General features: G+C 38.4%; 1 protein-coding gene across 1 annotated transcript; it reads right to left on the bottom strand.

The window, feature by feature from the left end:
* Window positions 1-40: 40 nt before the first annotated feature.
* gins4 (GINS complex subunit 4 (Sld5 homolog)) lies at window positions 41-18,565 on the bottom strand. Its single transcript, XM_057832560.1, has 8 exons — window positions 18,291-18,565; window positions 18,111-18,197; window positions 11,544-11,657; window positions 11,362-11,459; window positions 10,851-10,939; window positions 10,676-10,766; window positions 10,484-10,588; window positions 41-3,391 (listed from the first exon to the last, which is right to left on the bottom strand). Exons 1-7 carry the CDS (start codon window positions 18,381-18,383, stop codon window positions 10,492-10,494), a joined length of 669 nt encoding a protein of 222 aa, XP_057688543.1. The 5' UTR covers window positions 18,384-18,565; the 3' UTR covers window positions 41-3,391; window positions 10,484-10,491.
* Between the last annotated feature and the right edge of the window lie 2,146 nt (window positions 18,566-20,711).

Here is a 20,711-nt window from a genome sequence, read left to right as displayed (position 1 = left end):
CAGTTTGTTGGTGGCAACCCCCCCCCCAACCCCCCAACAATTTTGCACTAACTGCCACTGAGGTGTTACATTCAAGCAAGGGTGTAGGTCTGCATAGGGGCGGTAGGGACATAACACTGGTTTGCATAGGGACGGTAGGGACATAACACTACCAACTTTTCAGGACGCTCAAATTGTCCCCACAAACTTTTAAGCACCCTTATTTGCATTATGTAAAGAGTTCAGTTATATAGGTAATTTAGATTGTCTTCCCATATGTTGCAATGGCAGAATAGACCTTACAATTATTAAGTGAATTATTTTCATTATGTTCAGACTTACATTTATCCCTTTTCACTTGCTGAATGGCCCGCTCCATTCCCCCCCTCAAACGAATATTTGGTTGGCTGATGACTTGAAGCTCCCTGTCCCAGCACAAAGACGCACACATGCACCCACATACTCACACATCCTGACAAATTCATGTCGACAACATGCCACCTCCTCCGTCCCCTTAGAGAGAAGGGATATTAGAAGTTTTTTTCGGGCCAGCAGCAGCCACTTTAAGTAATGTAAAAAGGTGTGAATGTTGTGAAAGTGGAGGAAACGCCACAAATTTTGCTACTGAAAGTCCCACCTGCATTGGTTAGTATAACATAAAACTTGCTAACCTGCAAAACTACTGCGGTCAGGACAGCCTCCACAAGTAACAACGAAGTCAAGCTAGCCGTCCCTTATTTGGATCATTGTTTGCATTATGTGCATTACGATAACATCGTCCCTACCAATGTTGAGACATAACCTACGCCCTAGCATTCAAGTGAGGAATGGAATGTTTAGCCTTTGCCTGTGACTAAATTTCGTATTTGAGTTTAGTCATTTTTATAGTCATTTATTCGTGTGCTCAGTGTCGTCACTATTAGGTCAACTCAATGCACAAGCACTGAATTATTACAAACATTTTTTTCACAACTACATTACTTGTATGGCAAAAATGTGATCAGTGATGCCAGCAGCCAGCCCCGTCCAGTTTAAAATGGATAGTACATCTAAATCGTCAGCGGCGCTGAAACATGATCATTTACAGCAAGAACTCACAGTTGAAATTGATTGGACAATCATTGGAGCCAATGAATTAAGATTAATACTAAAGACATCCAATAAATGTTGAAAGTTCATTGACAGTTTCGTTCAAAATTCAGGAGATTCAAGATTTTTGAGAAAGGCTTTAACTTAATTGTCTTACTAAAGAGTAATGGTTAAAGAAAAAAGTCGATTTTCTCTTTTTACAGGTTTTTTAATTCTCTTCAGTGAACAGAGGATGACACACAATTCATAAAGTAAAATGAGAAATCTGGATAAAACGTGTATCAAATTAAATGAGAACAATAAGACAGGAAAGAATCATTTTAGGAAGTCCAATTGTAAGTCTGCTGGGCCTCACTCTCCATCATCGGTGGAATCAGAGAAAAAGGCTTCTCTGGGGAACGGCGTCAAATGCCAAGTGGGGTTGAATTTTATATTAAATGAGCAATTCTTTTACACCGTAACAGAACAGCAATGAATGAATACGTACAATTATTCATGTTTATATATTCCCTCTATCACGAACGTGCTGTTTGTACTTTGGAGTAGTAAACACCAAGGTAAGTTTACCTTGATAGGCTTTCAATGCAAAGGGTGTAACAATACATTGATCTTGATTGATACATTGATTGGTTAAGCAACAATCCAATCAAATCAACACAAAACAACAATCAACATCTTCTAGTATGCCATTTGGTTAAGAATAGTTTTTTCCCCCCATTCAATTGTATGAAATGTTTGATCTACAGAATTGTCAAAAACATTAAAATTACTTTACATTGTTATTGCTTTAGGTGAAATGTAATTCATTGTGTTAAATCAATCAAAAGCCCATGAATCTAATCAAGTTGTGGAGGACTATATCAGCAAATACCTATATTGCATCGTTGTCCAATGTATTGTCATGATATTGGTGATTTATGTCCCTACTAATGAGCACAAAGTGTTCCAGAACATAGACCTTAAACAGGATATCAAAGATACAATCATAAATCGTAGCATACCGACCCCCTTCTAAAGAGTTGCTGGGGAAGTGGTAAAGGAGCCAACATGTGTCATCTGTAAAATGCAGCACTCTGCTAGCTGGCTCGTGTCCTGAAGGGATGGTTGTGTGAGACTATGTTGGCATCTGTGACGCAGGATTACAAGCCACTCTCAGCACGTCTGTCATGTAACTTGTCAGCCTTGACTGCAGTAAGTGGGTGAAAGTGTGTAGCAACAACCAAACACGTGCCGACACGTTCGGACAAAAATAAACATTTCCATTGCAGCTATCCTGAGCTTTCAAGTTAACTGCAAGAGGAAATTAAACGACCTTAAAATATGCAGGTAGTGAGAAGAATCTGAAGGCAATGGTGTGAGGGCATTATCATTCATGTACAGTATGGTATTTATAGTCATATTTTATATTCACATAAGTGATCTTCTTGTTTGGAGTAAACATTTACCATTATGAATACGATAATATGACCACACTGGATAATTGCATTGATTTATTAGAAGGATAATGGCTTTCAGTTGAGTTTAATAAGAACTGCTCCCTTATCAGGTCTAATTATTCGGCAATTAGAGCGAGTGCACCCGATGAAATTGCTCTCGTTGCAAATTACATAACTAGACTGCTAGAACAATTATGTTCCAGGGAAGACATGGAAACGCAGCGTTTAGAGGGCAAAAATGACAAGAACACACATATTCCACACGTGACTCCTCAAAAATATAGTAAATTCAACTCAGTGGTGTGTGTATGTGAAAAGATTTGAAAAAGAAAGAAATGCATGATGAAGTTTGTATTTCTTCCACCAATTCATTTGTTTAAAATAAAATGTCTAAACCACTAGACAAAAAAAACACCTAGCAAATAAACAATAATAGATTCTCTAGCTGTTCTCATCAATTAAGAGGCATATACCGTATATAGGCAGGAGTCACTTTTTTAATACAGACTAAACATTATGAAAAATCTAATCGTAAATCTTTGCAATAGCACTGCAAAGGGAAAAATAACAGCATCAGACTACTCCATTCAAAACAAACATCTGTCACAAACGTGCCGTGTTTGTACTTTGGACTAGTAAACACCATGGTAAGTTTACCTTGAAAGGCTTTCAATGCAGCAGAGGAAACTGTCCAATCCTTTTCATCATTCGAACGCAACAACAGGAATCAATATTAAGAGATTAGATGGGCCTCCGTGTGTATGAGCCATTAGTGGGTCACGAATCACGCGGTGGGCACGAGTTTTGAATTGTGCCCAGACATGTTAAACGGCCTGCTGCTTTTTCATGGCCTGTTGGAGGCCAAAGAACCCTGAAAGGAAACAAGCCTGAAACACACAAAATATACTGTGTATTAGCAACATTCTATGATAATTAAGGGTGTAACGGTACATGTAATAGTATTGAACCGTTTCGGTCCGTGGTGCTCGGTTCGGAACGGACGCGTACCGAACGAGTTTCTGACATAATATAACCCTTACTTTTCGAGGCTGTGAGTCGATTGGGTAATAGTTTCTTTGTGTAGATTATATTTCCTCCATCTTCTCTACTATAATGAGGACCAACACGGTAGGACAGTACCCAAAAACGTCAACGGCACTACAACGTGGCCGCCGCGAGAACGCAGTGAAATGCGGGCGTTAGAGTAAATCAGCCAATGCCAACCAGTCACAGTGCGTCCCAGAAGCGGCTCAAAGCGACACACACGAAAAGAACGGCAGAGTTTATTATTTGACACGAGACGCGCCCTCCTGCGTCAATACTACTACCAGTAGCTAGGATCGGGCAGACCGGAAGTCACTCATGTAAAAATACAGTGGATCCAGTCGATTTTCGAACTAATATGCAATCGTAACCTACTTTTTGAGTCCATCAGATCTCTTGAGTGGTAGATCGGGGCACAGTTGACTTGTCTTTGTTGTTTACTGCTGTCTTCTCTGCTATAATAATAACCAACACGGCCCTGTGTTCAATACAAAACCCTCCTACCAAAACAAAACAAGTAGGAACTAATATTCACATAGGAACTAAAGTTATACAACATAAAATATACAATATAAATGAATACTACATCACATTTGTAAAATATAAACACATAATAAAATAAATAATAGCCCATTTAATTAAAATAAATTGAAATGACCTAAAACACCTGTAATTAAATAATAAGAATAATACACACATCCTGCTTACACAATTAAATTCATTAATTTCTGTGTGCCGCTTTAATTTGAGAAAATCCACCAATAAAGCTTTTGAAAACTGTTCATATGAAAAAAAATGTTTCATTGAGGAATTTCATTTGTAAAATACATGTTAAAATCTTTGTCATTGGGATTGCTTTTCTCTTTAGCACAGGACTTCTTTTTTCTTTCTTTCTTTCAGAAAGAAAGCTGACCAATATGCGAGGTCTGAAAGGGAAATTGTTGTTGGATTATCTTTAAATACCCGCTACTTTTGAGCAGAATTCTAGCTTTGTATAGGCTAATCATCCTATTGTTGAGGCACAAAAGTGTGTAATAAAAAACTAGCACATTTATATTTTCCATTTTGTTTTCTTACTGTACCGAAAATGAACCGAACCGTGACCTCAAAACAAAGGTACGTACCGAACCGAGACTTTTGTGTACCGTTACACCCCAATGATAATTTAGTGAAATTAAGGAAACTGCAAGTCTATGGGGCTAGATCAGTCTCATAATGAACACACGCATCTAACACGAAACACGCACACATCGTACGATTCCTAAACACATATCACACGAAACACAAACACATTCATCAAACGTGTGTGTGAATTGTCTTACGCACATTTATAACGTGCTTTTAATTTATAATTCCCACTCAAGAGTGTGTTGATCGTTTTGAGACTCATTTCGCGCAGCCGAGAAACACACGCATATTTTCTACGGAGCCCGTCTGCAGCCAACCAGACCTGTCCCTCTTAAAGTAAGTATCGTCCAGTGGTAAAGCAGTTAAGTGTCACATAGGAAGCTTTCGGTTCGAGTCCAGTAAGAGACTATTTTCATTTACTTGTATTTTCCTCAATAAAAACATGAATTACGGCTGCCTGACTTTTAAAAACATTGCTGAGCAAGGGAATTATGCACACATTTCGTATAATTGTCTCAAGTATATTGACAGATTATAATAAATTTGTACTAATATTTACAGGAAAAATGTAAAATGAGTGGCTATTTGAATGATAACATAAATGAATGATATTGTTTTTAATTGTCGGGTAGCCATAATTCATGTTTTTTATTGCGGAAAATACAAGTAAATGAAAATAGTCTGTAACGGAATTCAAACAGACGCTTCCTGGGTGACAGTCAACTGCTCATACCACTGGACCACACTACCAGATAACAACTAGGTGATGATTTTCATGCAATGTCTGTCTCAGGCTTATAAAAATTGAAAGGTAAACACGACTGAAAATAAAATGCGGCTGGCTCGACCACTTATTTAGAAAACGCGGCTAACCTCACCGAAGTTGCCAGCCAGACACAGTTTCTCGTGCTGAGCTCGAAGGTGCACAGCAGTGACGTAACAAAACAGCCCAGCCGGGGTGATTGGTTGTTGAAGAGGGAGACTTCTGATTGTCTGCAGACGAGCTCCGTTTAGAAAAAATGCAAGTGTGTTTCTCGGCTATGCGAAATGAGTCTCAAAAAGATCAACACACTCATGAGTGGGAATTTCAAAATAAATGCACATTATAAAGTGTTGTTAATCGTACTTTAAAAAAGTAACTAATTATAGGTACAAATTACTTCTCCCAAAAAATAATTGCGTTAGTAACCCAGTTACCTGAATGTAAGAGTAATTAGTTACTTGGCAAAGTAACTGGTGATAATTTTCATGTTTTTTTTTCCCTCAAAAAAAAAAAAAAAAAGGGTCATACTATGTGAAGTGGAAAAGGTTTTTGGGACAATTGGCCCTAGCCCAATTCTTTACCTTAATTTACCCTTTACCCTGAATCAACCGTTAAAAGTTGTTAAAATTGCTCGCATTATTGCATTAGTTCCCTTCTGTCGACTTTTGACATGTGGAAGTTATAAAACTGTTTCATCATTGAAAGTTAAATTCAAGTCACGATTTTGCTGATTTAGGAGTATTTTAGATAAAAAGTTACTTAGGTTCGGTAGGAAGGTTCTCTACAACAGAGCCTTCCTAAGAAGTCTACTGCTTTAAGATGGCGGCTGTTTACTAAGGCATCTAGTTCATATACTGTACATGTTGCTAACGCCCCAGTGGCTGTCAATTCACATCTAGTTCTATATATATGTGATATCTACCATGTCTATCATATCTACCATATCATGTGGGCGTAGTTTGTAGGCTATCGGCTATAGTCAGGTATCATTTGAGCCACCTAGCACCGCGTTTGCTCTGCGTCACAACTTTTTTGCCTCCTCCCCACTCCTGCGCTGCTCTGTCGTCTCGGTGAGTCAATCTCCCTCAGACTTTTATCGCGTCATACAACCAATATACAACCAATATATAACGCACACCTTTCCATCCTCAGTAACGGTAATGGCGTTGCCAAGATGAGAAAAGTAATTAATTAGATTACTCACTACTGAAAAAAATAACGCCGTTAGTAACGCCGTTATATTCTAACGCCGTTATTAACTACACTGATTATAAATGAGCGTAAGACAATTAATAATAAGCCACACATTTGATGAATGTGTGCGTGTTTTGTTTTGTGTGATATGTGTTTACGAATCGTACAATGCGTATTTGTTGGCTGATCTAGCCCCATACAAGTCCACCTTGGAACATACATTCATAGCTTTTCCATATTAGGCTTTTGACTGTGCTACATCCTATCCTAGCTGACTTTAGTCAAACATTTACTTTTCCACTAATGGGTTATTTTGAGTCTTCTGTAAACATAACGTGCATGTTTCGGGAATGTAGGAGGAACCTAGAAAACCCAGAGAGAAAAAAAAAATGCAAACTTCACTCAGGTTTGAACTAGAGCCGGGCGGTTTACCGAATATTTACAGTTAACGAGATGGCTCACGATGCCAAACAAAATTTTAACCATGTCGGTAAATTCGGTCTTTTAAGGAAACGAAAAAATTAAGTCTTTTCAGTCCGCTTTGAGTATGTGTTGTTTGGCTATGCTTATTCACCTTTAAGAAAGCAGCCAGTGTGCTTACGTGGGAAGTCACGCTAATGTTAGCAGCTAACGCTACAAGTGAACGTGATGGAGTCAGATAATAGTGAAACGGATACTGTTAGGCCACAGGCATTTCAAGTAAAGCATTAGTCGACGCTCATAGTGTGGTGTTGTTGCCAAGAAAGAACTTGACGTTGGATGTCTGGAAAAATTTTGGATTCGAGAAAGAAGAAGTCGCCACCACCACCTGTGACAGCGGCTCTAACCTTGTCGAAGCAGCTGAACTTAATGAGTAGATTGGGCACGGACTGCATCTAGCAATCAGTGTGTTGCGTTATGGTACAGCAGTCAGCATAAAGGAGTGTCCAATAGTGTAACCTATAATATGACCGTTTAATGGCCACAGTGATTTTTTTATGTATGTGCTTGCTTTATTCTGTGTCATTACTGCCATCATAAAATCTTAAATGTTTGTTTCATTGGCATAAGAGTTAGAGCAGTATAGCTTAATGTGTGTGTGTGGGGAGGGTGCATGTGTACGTGCGTGTATTTCACAAAATGCTCTTGGGGGGGAGGGCCTGAAACCTTGAAGTAAACACTTGTGTTGAGTAATCGTGTCACAGCAGCCATTAACAATAAGTTGTCTGATACTCGGTCCTCTGTTTGAAGTGTACTGTTCAAGCCCCTCCTGCTTTAGGTCATTTGTGTTACAGTGACATTTTTGCACAGTGGTCATATTGATATTTATAATGTTTTACATTGTTTAAGTCATACAAGCAGCTATAAATGTTTATACTTGATTTCTTATTGTTTACAAGATATTTTTATACACTTAATGCATAGACTTCATCATGATATTGACGGGACACATTACCCAGACACTGCGCCACGCCTTCAAGTAGGGGGCCGTCCCACACTCCGCTTTAGTCGGTCGCAGTTATTCTCAAACACATGCAGCGATCCAACACCAGATTTAGGTTGAAAAAGTACGAAAGCTGTAGCGCATACAAACAGGAAGGATTGTCTCAGGAGTGATTTGTTCAAGGATTCAAGTTAATTATATTTTTCGTACCATGCCTGCATTTTGAAACATTGTGGGAAAAAAATCAATTGGAGAAATTGACCGCTGTGGCATTGGCGTCATAATTCGCAATATTTACCTAAAATAAATGGTATTTGCCTGTTTTTTTTGCTTTTAACCAAGAATCAAGACCGTTTTACGTATATATCTATTAAGGGGTGTAACGGTACACAAAAATCTCGGTTCGGTACGTACCTCGGTTTTGAGGTCACGGTTCGGTTCATTTTCGGTACAGTAAAAAAACAAAATGCAAAATACAAATGTGCTAGTTGTTTATTACACACTTTTGTGCTTTCAACAATAGGAACATTAGCCTATACAAAGCTAGAATTCTGCTCAAAAAGTAGCGGGTATTTAAAGATAATCCAACAACAATTTGCCTTTCAGACCCCGCGTATTCGTCAGCTTTCTTTCTGAAAGAAAGAAGAAGCCCTGTGCTAAAGAGAAAAGCAATCCCAATGACAAAGATTTTACCATGTATTTTACAAATGAAATGCCTCAATGAAGCATTTTTTTTTCTTATGAACGGTTTTCAAAAGCTTTATTGGTGGATTTTCTCAAGTTAAAGCGCCACACAGAAATTAATACATTTAATCGTGTAAGCAGGATGTGTGTATTATTCTTATTATTTAATTACAGGTGTTTTAGCTCATTTCAATTTATTTTATTTAAATGGGCTATTATTTATTTTATTATATGTTCATATTTTACAAATATGATGTAGTATTCATTTATATTGTATATTTTATGTTGTATAACTTTAGTTTCAATGTAAATATTAGTTCCTACTTGTTTTGTTGTGATAGGATGGTTCTGTATTGAACACGGGGCCGTGTTGGTTATTATTATAGCAGAGAAGACAGCAGTAAATAACAAAGACAAGTCAACTGCACCCCGATCTACCACTCAAGAGATCTGATGGACTCAAAAAGTAGGTTACGATTGCATATTAGTTTGAAAATCGACCGGATCCACCGTATTATTACATGAGTGACGTCCGGCCCGATCCTAGCTAGTAGTATTGACGCAGGAGGGCCGCGTCTCGCGTCAAATAATAAACTGCCGTTCTTTTCGCATGCGTCGCGTTGAGCCGCTTCTGGGACGCATCTAACACGCGGCCCCACTGCGACTGGTGTGCATTGGCTGATTGACTCTAACGCCCGCGTTTCACAGCATTCTCACGGCGGCCACGTTGTCGCGCTGTTGACGTTTCTGGACTGTCCTACAGTGTTGGTCCTCATTATAGTAGAGAAGACGGAGTAAATATAATCTACACAAAGAAACTGTAACCCGATCGACTCAGCCTCGAAAAGTAAGGGTTATATTACGTCAGAAACTCGTTCGGTACGCGTCCGTTCAGAAACCGACTACCACGTACCGAAACGGTTCAATACTATTACATGTACCGTTACACCCTTAATATCTATAAAGAGTTTAGTGATTTAAGCATTTATTCACAAGAATTTTCAATGTAAAAAGCTCTTTGTGGTGATAAGGCGGCGCCACAGTGGCTTAAAGACTAGCAGCACATTCAACGTATTTACGTAAAATAAATGCTAATTGCCCGTTTTTTTTTTTTCCTTTTAACCAAGAATCGAGACTGTTTTACGTCCATATCTATAAAGAATTCAGGGATTTAAGCATTTATTCACAAGAATTTTCAACGTAAAAAGCTTTGTCCGTGTCTTTACTAGGCCAGCTTTGACGGAGATAGGCCCCCCTATTAATCGGCCCCGTGCCCCGTGTCGCATCAATATATATTTTGAAGTCTATGCTTAATGTTTACACTGCATGTACAATTGTTAAAAAGCTGGTAAATCAACGGGTAACGCTTAATTTATATTTCATGCATTGCTTCAGATTTTCAAATTATATAACAGTCGGCTTGGGCGAATTTATCGTCATTTATCGGTATCGAGGTAAATCTGCTCAATTTACCGTGATAAGTACTTAAGGCCATCTCGCCCAGCCCTAGTTTGAACCCTGAACATTTAAACTGTGAAGCAAATATGCAAAGCACTAGGCCACTGTGCTGCACTAATTAGACCACATTCTCAAACTGTTGCCAAGAAACTATGCGGGAATAAATCTCAGAGCTAAAAATAATCAAGATGACAATACAAAGCAGTTGCTTACATAAGACGTGCAGGGAAAAAGGCGACTTTGTGCATGGGCTTGAGGGCCAGCGTGGACTTGAGGCTTACTTACCTTGACATTTAAATCAACTGCACAGCTCCACTTGAAATAAGTGGCGCTATGGTTCGATAGCGCATGAGATGCTGAGAGCCCTCTTCAAGATCCACGACGTATTCTCTGGGACAAGAGATGAGCTCATCAGTGTTGGTGCTGATGTAACAACAATAAAAATCAAGTTCTGACTTGCAAGGAAATGTGAAATACCTCTGATCGTCTGTTTCGGGCTCTACTAAGATGTTTTCTTGGCTCTCCTTCACCCTCAGGAACACAAAGGAGTCTAGGCAGGGGGTCGGTACTGAGTTTCCATAAGAATGAATGGAATCAGTATTCACGAGAGTCTGGAGGCTCTGAGCACTAGATCATGTTAAGAGGACTGCACCTGCTTTGAGCATGTCAAGTGTTTGGAGGATGGGGGGCATGTGATTCAGCGCGACAGACTTTATGTGGCCTTCTGTGTTTGCAGCATACCTGACAACGCACACATACAGTACATACATACAATAGAATTGCACCCCAACAAAATGTGTTCTGGGAAGCAAGTAGACTTCATATTTTCAAACGATTTTAGTCATTAAAAATGATGGCAGTAACATAAGCCATAAAAAGTATTAATGCCACGGGTACTAATGTAGGTCCAATTTCAACATACAGGATAGTAAACGTATAGCTATCAATGTTTTTACACCATGTACCAAATACTTTACCATTTTGTTACCAAAGTGTTTATCAAAACGCATTTTACTGTAACCCAACATGAAAACTAATTTAAACATTACTACTGCACACGCTAATGATAAAACTATAGTAAACGAATATTGCATGTCATAGTATTCAATCTAGAATACGAATGCAAGTACTTCACAAGTTCCAATGCAGGTGACTCTGCTTACTCTTTGGCAAAGGCAAACTCCTCAGGTGACAGCAGAGACGGTTCTCCATCACTGCGAGACTTTTCCCTCTCAAGGACATGAGGAAAGAACTTTTCAATCTAAACCCAAACAAACACAAGGCTAAGGTGTCAAACTTTATGAACCAACACGGAGGTGCACTAACATTTGATGAACTGCCTGACCTTCAAAAGGCGCGAGCGCAGGTAGCTGCACAGCACAAAACGGATGCGGTCAATCTCCATGCGGTGGATGCTGGCCTTGGCGTCGCCTTTCTTCACCCTCAGCAGGTTTGCTTCCTAGTGAAAGGAAGGGACAAATTGACTGAGTGAAGAATACAATGAGTTAAAATACTGTGGATATAAAGTCTGAACACCTAATGCCAAATGCCAGAGATTAAGATCATTTTGTAACTCGTTCCATCATTCTCACCAACAACCTCACCAACCTGACTGAAAAAAACTAAATTTCAATCATGAAAAAAATGGTATGTGGTTGAATAGCAATGACCAGTTTTTAAATACATACGCAAGATGTTTACAAGTATCTTATTTTGATGTTCTGCTATCAAGTACTACAGAAATCATAATTAAGAGGCTTGAAGAAGAGGATTTAGATTTCTTTTTTTTTTTTTTTTAAGTAAAACAATGTTTCAAAACAATTACTAAAATAGTTGTCAACTAATTTGTTCCCCAATTATTTGTCTAATAGTCAATTAATCATGACAGCCCTAAAGCACATATCTGTTTAATTCCAAATACAGTTAAGTTTAGATCAGGATTCGTATACTTTTTAGTATGTTTTTCATGTCTTTTCAAAGACATTTGTTTTCAAAATCTTTTAAGTACCGCATTTTTCGGACTATAAATTGCAATGGGAGAAAGGAGAAACCATTAGGGATGTCCCGATCTGATCACGTGATCGGAAATCAGGCCGATCGCGCCATTTTTCAGAGGATCGGAATCGGGTGAAAAGGATCGGGTTTTTTATTAGACAAATATATGTTTTTCTGCTTCATGCTCGTACAGCCTCCCACTCTCCTTCCTGCTGCTTTTCTTGGTCAGCAGTGCCCTGGAGTTAGCTACTTAGTTATCATAATTTTTGGACTAATGCAGTTACTTTTTCCCCTCATTTTGAATCCTGTGGCTTATAGTCCAGCGCGGCTTATTTGCTGATTTATTTGCGTTAATAGGTAACACTTTATTTGACAGCGTCGTCATAAGACCGTCTTAATTATGACATGACATTATCATGAACATTAATGAATGCTTATGACAGATGTCATACGGTGTCATCCGGCAAATTATGTCACAAACTTCATTTATGTCCAGCTTGGATCTTTTACATTCATTCAAAATGGAAGTAATTCATAATTTTCATAAGCATTCATTAATGCGCATGGCAGTGTCATGTCATAATTATGATGGGCTTATGACAGTTTTATGGCACCACTGTCAAAAAAATGTTACCAAATTCCATAACTAGCAATTAATGAACCAACTAGAACAGTAACTGAAAAAATAATAGGCACAAAACATGAATTTTGATTTGTCATTTACCGTATTGGCCCGAATATAAGACGGCCCTAATTATAAGACGACCCCCTCTTTTTCAAGACTCAAGTTTGAAAAAAAGACTTTTTGAACACCAAATTAATTTTTATACAGAAAATAATTACAGTACATCTGAAACAAATGATTATAACAATATATTTGAGAAAAAAGCATGTTATTTTGCCTCATTCAAATCTTAATATCTGAACATTTAAATATGTAAACTAAAGTGCAATCACATTCGGAAATGAATAGCTTCTGGTTTTTTAAATGTAAATAAACCAATCTATTGTGATAAAACAACAAAATTAACCATCAAAGTGAAGTCTAACTGTAACTGTAGTCTTGAAACAAATCTGAATAAGGAAAAACATTGCAATAAAATAATGCAAACTGGTTAAACTTGAGAGTAGCTGAGATCTGTGACTCATGACAGAACATTGCTTCGCTGATATCTGGCGCCATCTAGTGTCGTGAATGGGTATAATGTCTAGACCATGAATATAAGACGACCCCCACTTTTTCAGTCTTATTTCAATGCAAAAAAACACTGTCTTATATTCGGCCAATACCGTACATCCGTAGCGCTGCAATGCATGCTAGGAGGCATGTTGGACGACAACAGTGTTGACAGGAGGTGGCAGCGGAGGTTGACTGTCTCCTCCAAGAGAACAGTGATGGCCAAATTGAAGCTTCTTGAAGCAATTTATGGTGGTTAATTTGGTTTTATCACAGTCTTATGATGCCGTTGTCAAATAAAGTGTTACCGGTAGATATCTTTTGGTGTAAATATCTCATAATACACTGAGAACAGCTGAGGCTTATAGTCCAGTGCGGCTTATCTATGAACAAATGCCATTTTCGTGTCAAATTTGGTGGGTGGCAGCTTATAGTCAGGTGCGCTTTATAGTGCAAAAATTACAGCAGCGATGATTGACAGGTTTGTAGCTTTAATCTTGCCAGAGAAGCTTGGTACCTTTAGGATCAAAGGCGCAAATCTGTCAATCATCGTTTAGCTTGTTACACACTAGTGGTAGTTTGCTGTGGCAACTCACTGTGTAAGTGAGAGGCTGTTCGCAGCAGCGTAAGTGGATTTAAGTGGACTCACTCAATCAAGCATTAAATAAAGACAAGCATTTTTCTACATTATTTTTTTTTAAATAATTCACATTTTGAAGGCGGCACGGTAGGACAGTAACATGTTTAAAACTTTTCTCAAAAAAAAAACAAAAAAAAAACAAAAAAAAAAACAAAAAAAAAAAACTTTTTTTTCAGTATCAGATCGGGACTCGGGGTATCAGCAGATTCTCAAAATCAGGTAACTCGCCTCTGATGCAAAAGTAAACGAACGGGACATACCTCGAAAAAACATAAGTTGCAATGGAATGAGTCACATTTTGGTGAGGAATATTTTTATAAAATCCTACACCAAGTATAGATATTTTATATTGAATGTAGAGCTTTTCCCAAACAATTAGTTTTCTCCCGACGAATCTATTGGCTTTCCTTACGATTCGTCAATTAGTCTAACAATTTTTTTTTATATAATCTAGCAATTATTTTTTTGGGTTGACAATTATTAATTCCGAAAAACAACTCTTGGCAAATACAGTACAGACCACAGTATAACATGGCTGCAAAACACCATGGTGATGGCCTGTCATCTCACATATTGTGGATATCGGGCTGTGAAAGACTATTTATAAAAAATAAAAATAAAAAATAATAAATTAAAAAAAAAAAACGTTTAAAGCCAAACACTATGGGAAAGCCATTATTTCAAAATAAAAATGGATAAAACCTTTTCCTGATAGTACTTGTTGCATCTGTTTCATATAGTAACACAGCACATTCATATCACTGTCTTAAACAAATAGTCACTCTTCTCAACGCTCTTGACCCCTTGGTTTTTTAGACCAACTGATGGCGCCATAGAGCAAATGAAGCACCATGAAGCTTTAAACCAAGTACAAATCAATAGCGTACCGCACGAAAGCTATTCTTAGACCACAAGGCTGCGTGATATCACCATCGTAAACCGGAAGCGGGTCAACATAGCCGATTAAACACTGCTGCTATGGAACTTGTAGAAACGACTCTAGACATTACGACCGCCCACACATGAAGGATGCTTTCTTCATACGTTTCCCGAGGCCAAAAACTCAGAGGAAAAAATGTGAACAATGGATCAACTTGTGCAGACATCCAAAAGACCAGTTTAACGCCACCAAGGTGAAGCCATTCACCTTCATATGGAGTAAACATTTTGTTGGGGACCATTGTCCTACAGATGACAATCCTGATCATTGCCTGCCAGTCTGCCCTGAAGAGGTAAGCCATTTTGATATGTTTACTTATTTTTTACTGTGGTGTTTTGCCATGCTGCTACTGTCTGACAATGAATGACCTGAAAAAAATTACAATCTTATTTATATATCACAACAGTCATGTAGGCCTATTCTTTTAAAATTTGGATATTTAAATAAATTAGCTATGTTTTGCCTTGGTCTTTTTGTAGCAAGCCTGTTCATACCTACAGGTAGGCTCTAGATTTAACAGCTTTACCTTTTCTGTTGTAAAGAAACAACCTTAGTAAGGGGGAAGTGTAAATAAATATAATCAATATTTGTTATTAATGAAAAAATTAAGTGTTCGTTGGCTGTCACTGAGTAGCATTTGCGATCACTACTCAAAAACAGCAACATATATTACCCCCAAGAACGGTCAGAGACGTAAGACAACCAGAGGATATAATATATAAGAAAGACAGGGCATATTCTGGTAAAGGATAGCTTGTTGAAACAGGAGAATATCATTGTCAGTGGCGTAAGGCAACTCAACATTTGTATGTTCTTCCACATCTTTACTAAGCTTGAGAACGATAAACCGATACGACCGGATATCCTGTTTTACAGGTGGGAGATACAGCTGTATCGATAGTAAAGTCACCATTCGACAGTAATTATCCATTAAATATTTAATGAACCGATAGTAGAATTCGGCTATCGCGAGCACAAGAATCAGCTTCTAATGCCTGGTTCAATGCATTGCTTAGTATGATAATAATTTAGCTTTTACCTCATATGCTGCGCTCGTGTCATTCAGTACACAGCACACTTAGATTAAGACCGTACGAATAATATAATACGGACAAACACAACTCAAGGTCGTGGTTGCCTCAACTTCCAATGCATTTCGGCAGAACCGCTACTAGTCGCCGTCATTACCCGATTGTCACGGGCGTGTCATAACAACGCGAGAGCTAACAAAACCACTGTAACGCACGCTCCATAGCGTTTTCTTCACAGCCCAAAACGAAACTAGTAGTGGCAACGAAGCAACATGCTAAAACAATAGACAGTTTGAGCACCGACGCCAGCGACGTCCAGCAACTGATTTTCAACGCACCCAGGAAAACAAAAGTCGGACTTTGAAGTGATGAAGGCAGCCAGATCTGTTCGCATGGGGCAGAGCTAGTGTGAAGTGTGGAGCGGTACAGAGATCGTGAGTTTTTAACCCTGAAAAATAACCCACTGCAATGGTGGAAAGGGCAGCACGACCCTCTGGAGATTTTTTTTCCCACGAAGTGCAGTCTACTTAAACATGAACTTGTGGATTAGTTGATCTTCCTCAAGAAGAAATCTGCCCTTCAAAAAATATATGGACAGTGATGAGGAGTAAAAAATGTGGAAACACAGGCATAAGTGAAAGACTTTGCTGTGTATAAGGTTAAAGTAATGATTATTGACCTGTCTGTCTAAAATTCCATATTTTTATTCCCCCAATTATACCAGTGGTAAAGCATAATTTATTATTTATTTATGGTAACACTAGCAGGTTTAATTCTTTTTTTCTAGAGCTGCTGCATATAATTAGTATTTTTTGTTTGTAAGATGTTTACGTTGAAAGTTTGCACTTAAATTACTTACCTCTTGTGTTCAAAACACCAGGAAATACAGTAATTGAATTACTGCACTTTGTTGTCTGTCACTGGAGTTTTATTATCAATCCCATCCAACAAAATGACGGTCATATAGTAGGCCTTAATTTTTTTTTCATAGAAATATAAAACATAACATTGGTACGAAATTTTGTTGTCTAATTTTGCTATTTGAAATGTGGTCTTTTTTATATGTTTAAAATACTGTACGAACACACACAACAAATGTTTACTATCGTATCGTTTTCACTCTGTATCGACCCGTATCGTTCTTAAACTGTATCGGATCATATGGAATCGCTCGGCCATAAAAATTTATCGTTTTTGAATCGAATCGTAACCTGTGTATCTAGATACATATCGAATCGGCTTCATGCCAGAGATTCCAAACCCTAATCTTTACCAGTGAATTTGGCACCAGGGACATCATTTTCGTACAGAATTGGTAGGGTGAGCTCAGTAAACATCACGTTCGTACACTATTTACATGCATCTAGCATGAGCGACAAACGCGAGTTTGACCCCCCTAGCAACAGTTGCTAACGTCATGGATATTAATGAGCAAAGGTGACATGTTACATGTGGTACGCTATTGCCTGCAATGCTCAATTGCTTCATGAAGTTTCATTTGGCCGTTACTAGAAACTGGGGAACAAGGAAAAAACTCACGCAAACAAAAGCAACCGCGACACAGGAAGGCCAGACTCCGGGATCGAACCCTCAATGTCAGAACGGTGAAGCGGACATGCAACCCACTAACCACAGTGTTGTCCTAGTAAATAATAAATATTGATATGTTTTAATGTAGTATCAAAAATATAACAAGTTTTTTTGAGTATTGATATAGAGTTGAAAATTTTAGTATCTTGCCAATACTTACACGATATATTTGCATGTGTACGTATGTTAAGGCATCATACAGCTTTTCCTGATGGATTTGCTGAATGTGTTTAATAAATCAAAAATGCGTTGGTTTAGCTTGTGTATTGTTTGTTTACACCTGAACCTCGAGTGTGTAAATAAAGGTGATTGATAATACGATGGGGCAATCGTCAACAAAGTCATAATAGTTTGAGTGTATCTGCAAACTAAACACTGTCACGTTGGAAGTAGATTTGGACTTTGATTTGGAGTGGACACTGGTTACCACGGTTACATCGTTGAGTCAAAATGTGTAAAAAGTTACATTTTAGAGGATATCCTCCGTGGTGTTGTTGTTTATTTATATTCTTTGAAAGTAGTCTGGGGTGTCAGTGTACCATGTGTGCGAGTTGCTCCATGACACACTCCACCACTTCTGACTGGTTGGGCAACAACTCCGGTGAGAACTTTTCATTTAGCCAAGCCTGCAATCGACAGATATGTTACGAGTGGGGCAATAAGTGCATTATTCGTACAGTGTTGCACTATACATTATACCACAAAAAAAGCGATCTCACTTCCTCCAGTTTGGCGATTAAATCGGCCGGGGTCATGTCATCCTCCTGACATTCTTCTCGGCTGATGTCGTTCTCAGACAGCGAGTCCGACATTATTTTTCCTCCAGGCGAAGATGTCCCCAAAATGAAGATATCCTAACGGTAAACCGTGTGTTGTCGGACCGAATTATCAATCCGAACGCTAGTGACAGAATATCCACGTAAATTTACGATACTTGTTTAGTTAGCTAATAACAAAATGACGAAAAGCCACTTGTTAATTCGCGCCACTGCGGCTTCTTTTCTCGCGAGATATTAGGTTTATAATCACCCTAAGTTTGACTGCAAGGCAGAGCTTGTTCCGTTTATCTACGATTCTTAACTTGTATTTTGGAATTTATGGTGTAACTCATTATTTAACAGCAATTTTAAAACAAGTGTTTGAAATAATTGTTGGAAATGTCCTTATTCTCAGTTGTTGTGGGAGATAATTATCCCTGAAAGTCATAGACCAGGGTTTAAGCTATTTCCTCGCCGGCCACTGCATAAATTGTAACTTCCAGTTTTACCATGTGCGTCAACGCATAATTTTGCCTGTCATATTTGGGGGATTTGGGGATTTTAATAATTATCAGATTACGTTTTTTTTATTTCCGCACATTTAAACGCATATGTACAGAAAAATAAAACTCCGGGAACATAAAATACCAAAACAAAGGCTTCTTTTTCGAGTTTATGGCGATTGGCACCTGATGTTCAGGCCCAAACTACTAACCCTTTTAATATTCAAACAAACAAAATAAATGTCTAATGCCCTGTAAGATTGCCACTAATCTCTGTATTGTTATCCCAAACCTTGCTTGGCATGAGCCCAAAGCTCATCCCTCGCCTCTTCCCAAAAGACTTTCATCTGACCTGACTACAATCTGTATTCTCTCTGTCCTTCTCCTTCTCTTGGATATGTGCAGAGTTATTAGTCATGTGTTGTTTTGTATACAGTGGCTGAACAAATGTGAACAGAGCCCGGTTGCGATGAGCATAAACGGGACCCCCCACCCCGAGTGGACCGTCTAACAGGGTGGGGGTGCAAGGTGACAATTATTCACGAGCAGGGGTGAAAGTGGGCCAGATTCAGGGCCAGAACGTAGTTCCGGCATAAGATTCAGGGCCGGAATGCTGTTCCGGTACATGGTGCTTTGATTCCGAAATTATGACGCCAACTGTCAAAAAGCTATATATATTTTTTTAAATGCTTAGCTGCCACACATGCATTTCATCTCCAAGAAGAAAACAATCAACCAACATCAGATTTACATACACAAGTGTTAACAACAAGCATAATAAAGTGCTTGTTTAGAGTCATCTTTTTCCACCAATATTTATTATTTATTTTATTCCATGGACGGCGTGGAAGTTTCCCCAGCTGCTGCAGTTATCCGAGTCTGACGATGATGAGTCACGTTAATGTGCGAATGCATGCAGCAAAGCAAAACGCCTGGACTCATTTATACGTTCAATTGGATGACATGCTGACATGTGATCAGCAGAGATAGTTAGCTCTGGTTGGTTCAAATGTGCATGTTTTCTGATACAGCAAAAAAAACAAAAGCAATGCAACAGAAAATGGATCAAATTTTTAAGAGCAACGAAATAATTGAGGATGCTTATTTATCATATTTAGTTTTATTTGCTCTGATGGGGAGGTTCAGTACATCTTAGCTGTCGCTGTCAATGTGCACTTTGGACTGTTCATTTATGTTAGGCTAATTATTCATTTCCTTATGATTTAAAAAAAAAAAGTCAATGTTTGCGCGAGCTTCAAAATATATTCCATTTCACTCTGCATAATATGTCATTTGTACTTATTTATCTGAATGTATGTTACATATATATATCTTGGTTATAAAAAAAAAAAAAAAAAGGAAATGTTTACATTAACTTTAATTTGAGGGAAATTTAAAATTAGGAGTTGGAGGTTGGGGTTTTTGCTGTTTTCGTCAACTTTTATTTTGCAAATCATTGAAAAAAAATACAATTTTGAATGAAAATCAGTTTTTGTATGTGTTATAGAAATAACTGCTAAAAGTTTTCTTTGCATTTCAGTAGTTCAAGAGGTTTGACCCCCACCCCCATACACAAATACATAAATACAATTTCTGGCTCCATGGCTTCACATCAGGGAGTTCCGGCAAGAAATTCTAGCCACTTTCACCCCTGTTCAAGGGACCATCCACACTTTCGAGGGCCCCTCAAGATGACCATCCAGTGTGCACTGTGAGTGAGTTTTTTTTTTTTTTTTGCAGGCCCTCCAGACAACCTGCCAAGTGTGTGTGTGTGGGGGGGGGGGGGGGGGGTGCAGCAACCTGGATGAAGACTGGAAACTGGTCTCGTGATTGGCTGATGATGAACACAGAAGCAAAAGAGAACCAAATTTGTGATGCG

Source organism: Corythoichthys intestinalis, chromosome 3 (genome assembly GCF_030265065.1).
Source record: "Corythoichthys intestinalis isolate RoL2023-P3 chromosome 3, ASM3026506v1, whole genome shotgun sequence".
Lineage (NCBI taxonomy): Eukaryota > Metazoa > Chordata > Actinopteri > Syngnathiformes > Syngnathidae > Corythoichthys > Corythoichthys intestinalis.
The sequence above is the reverse complement of the archived record's forward strand: the minus strand, read 5'-3'. Positions and strand labels throughout refer to the sequence as shown.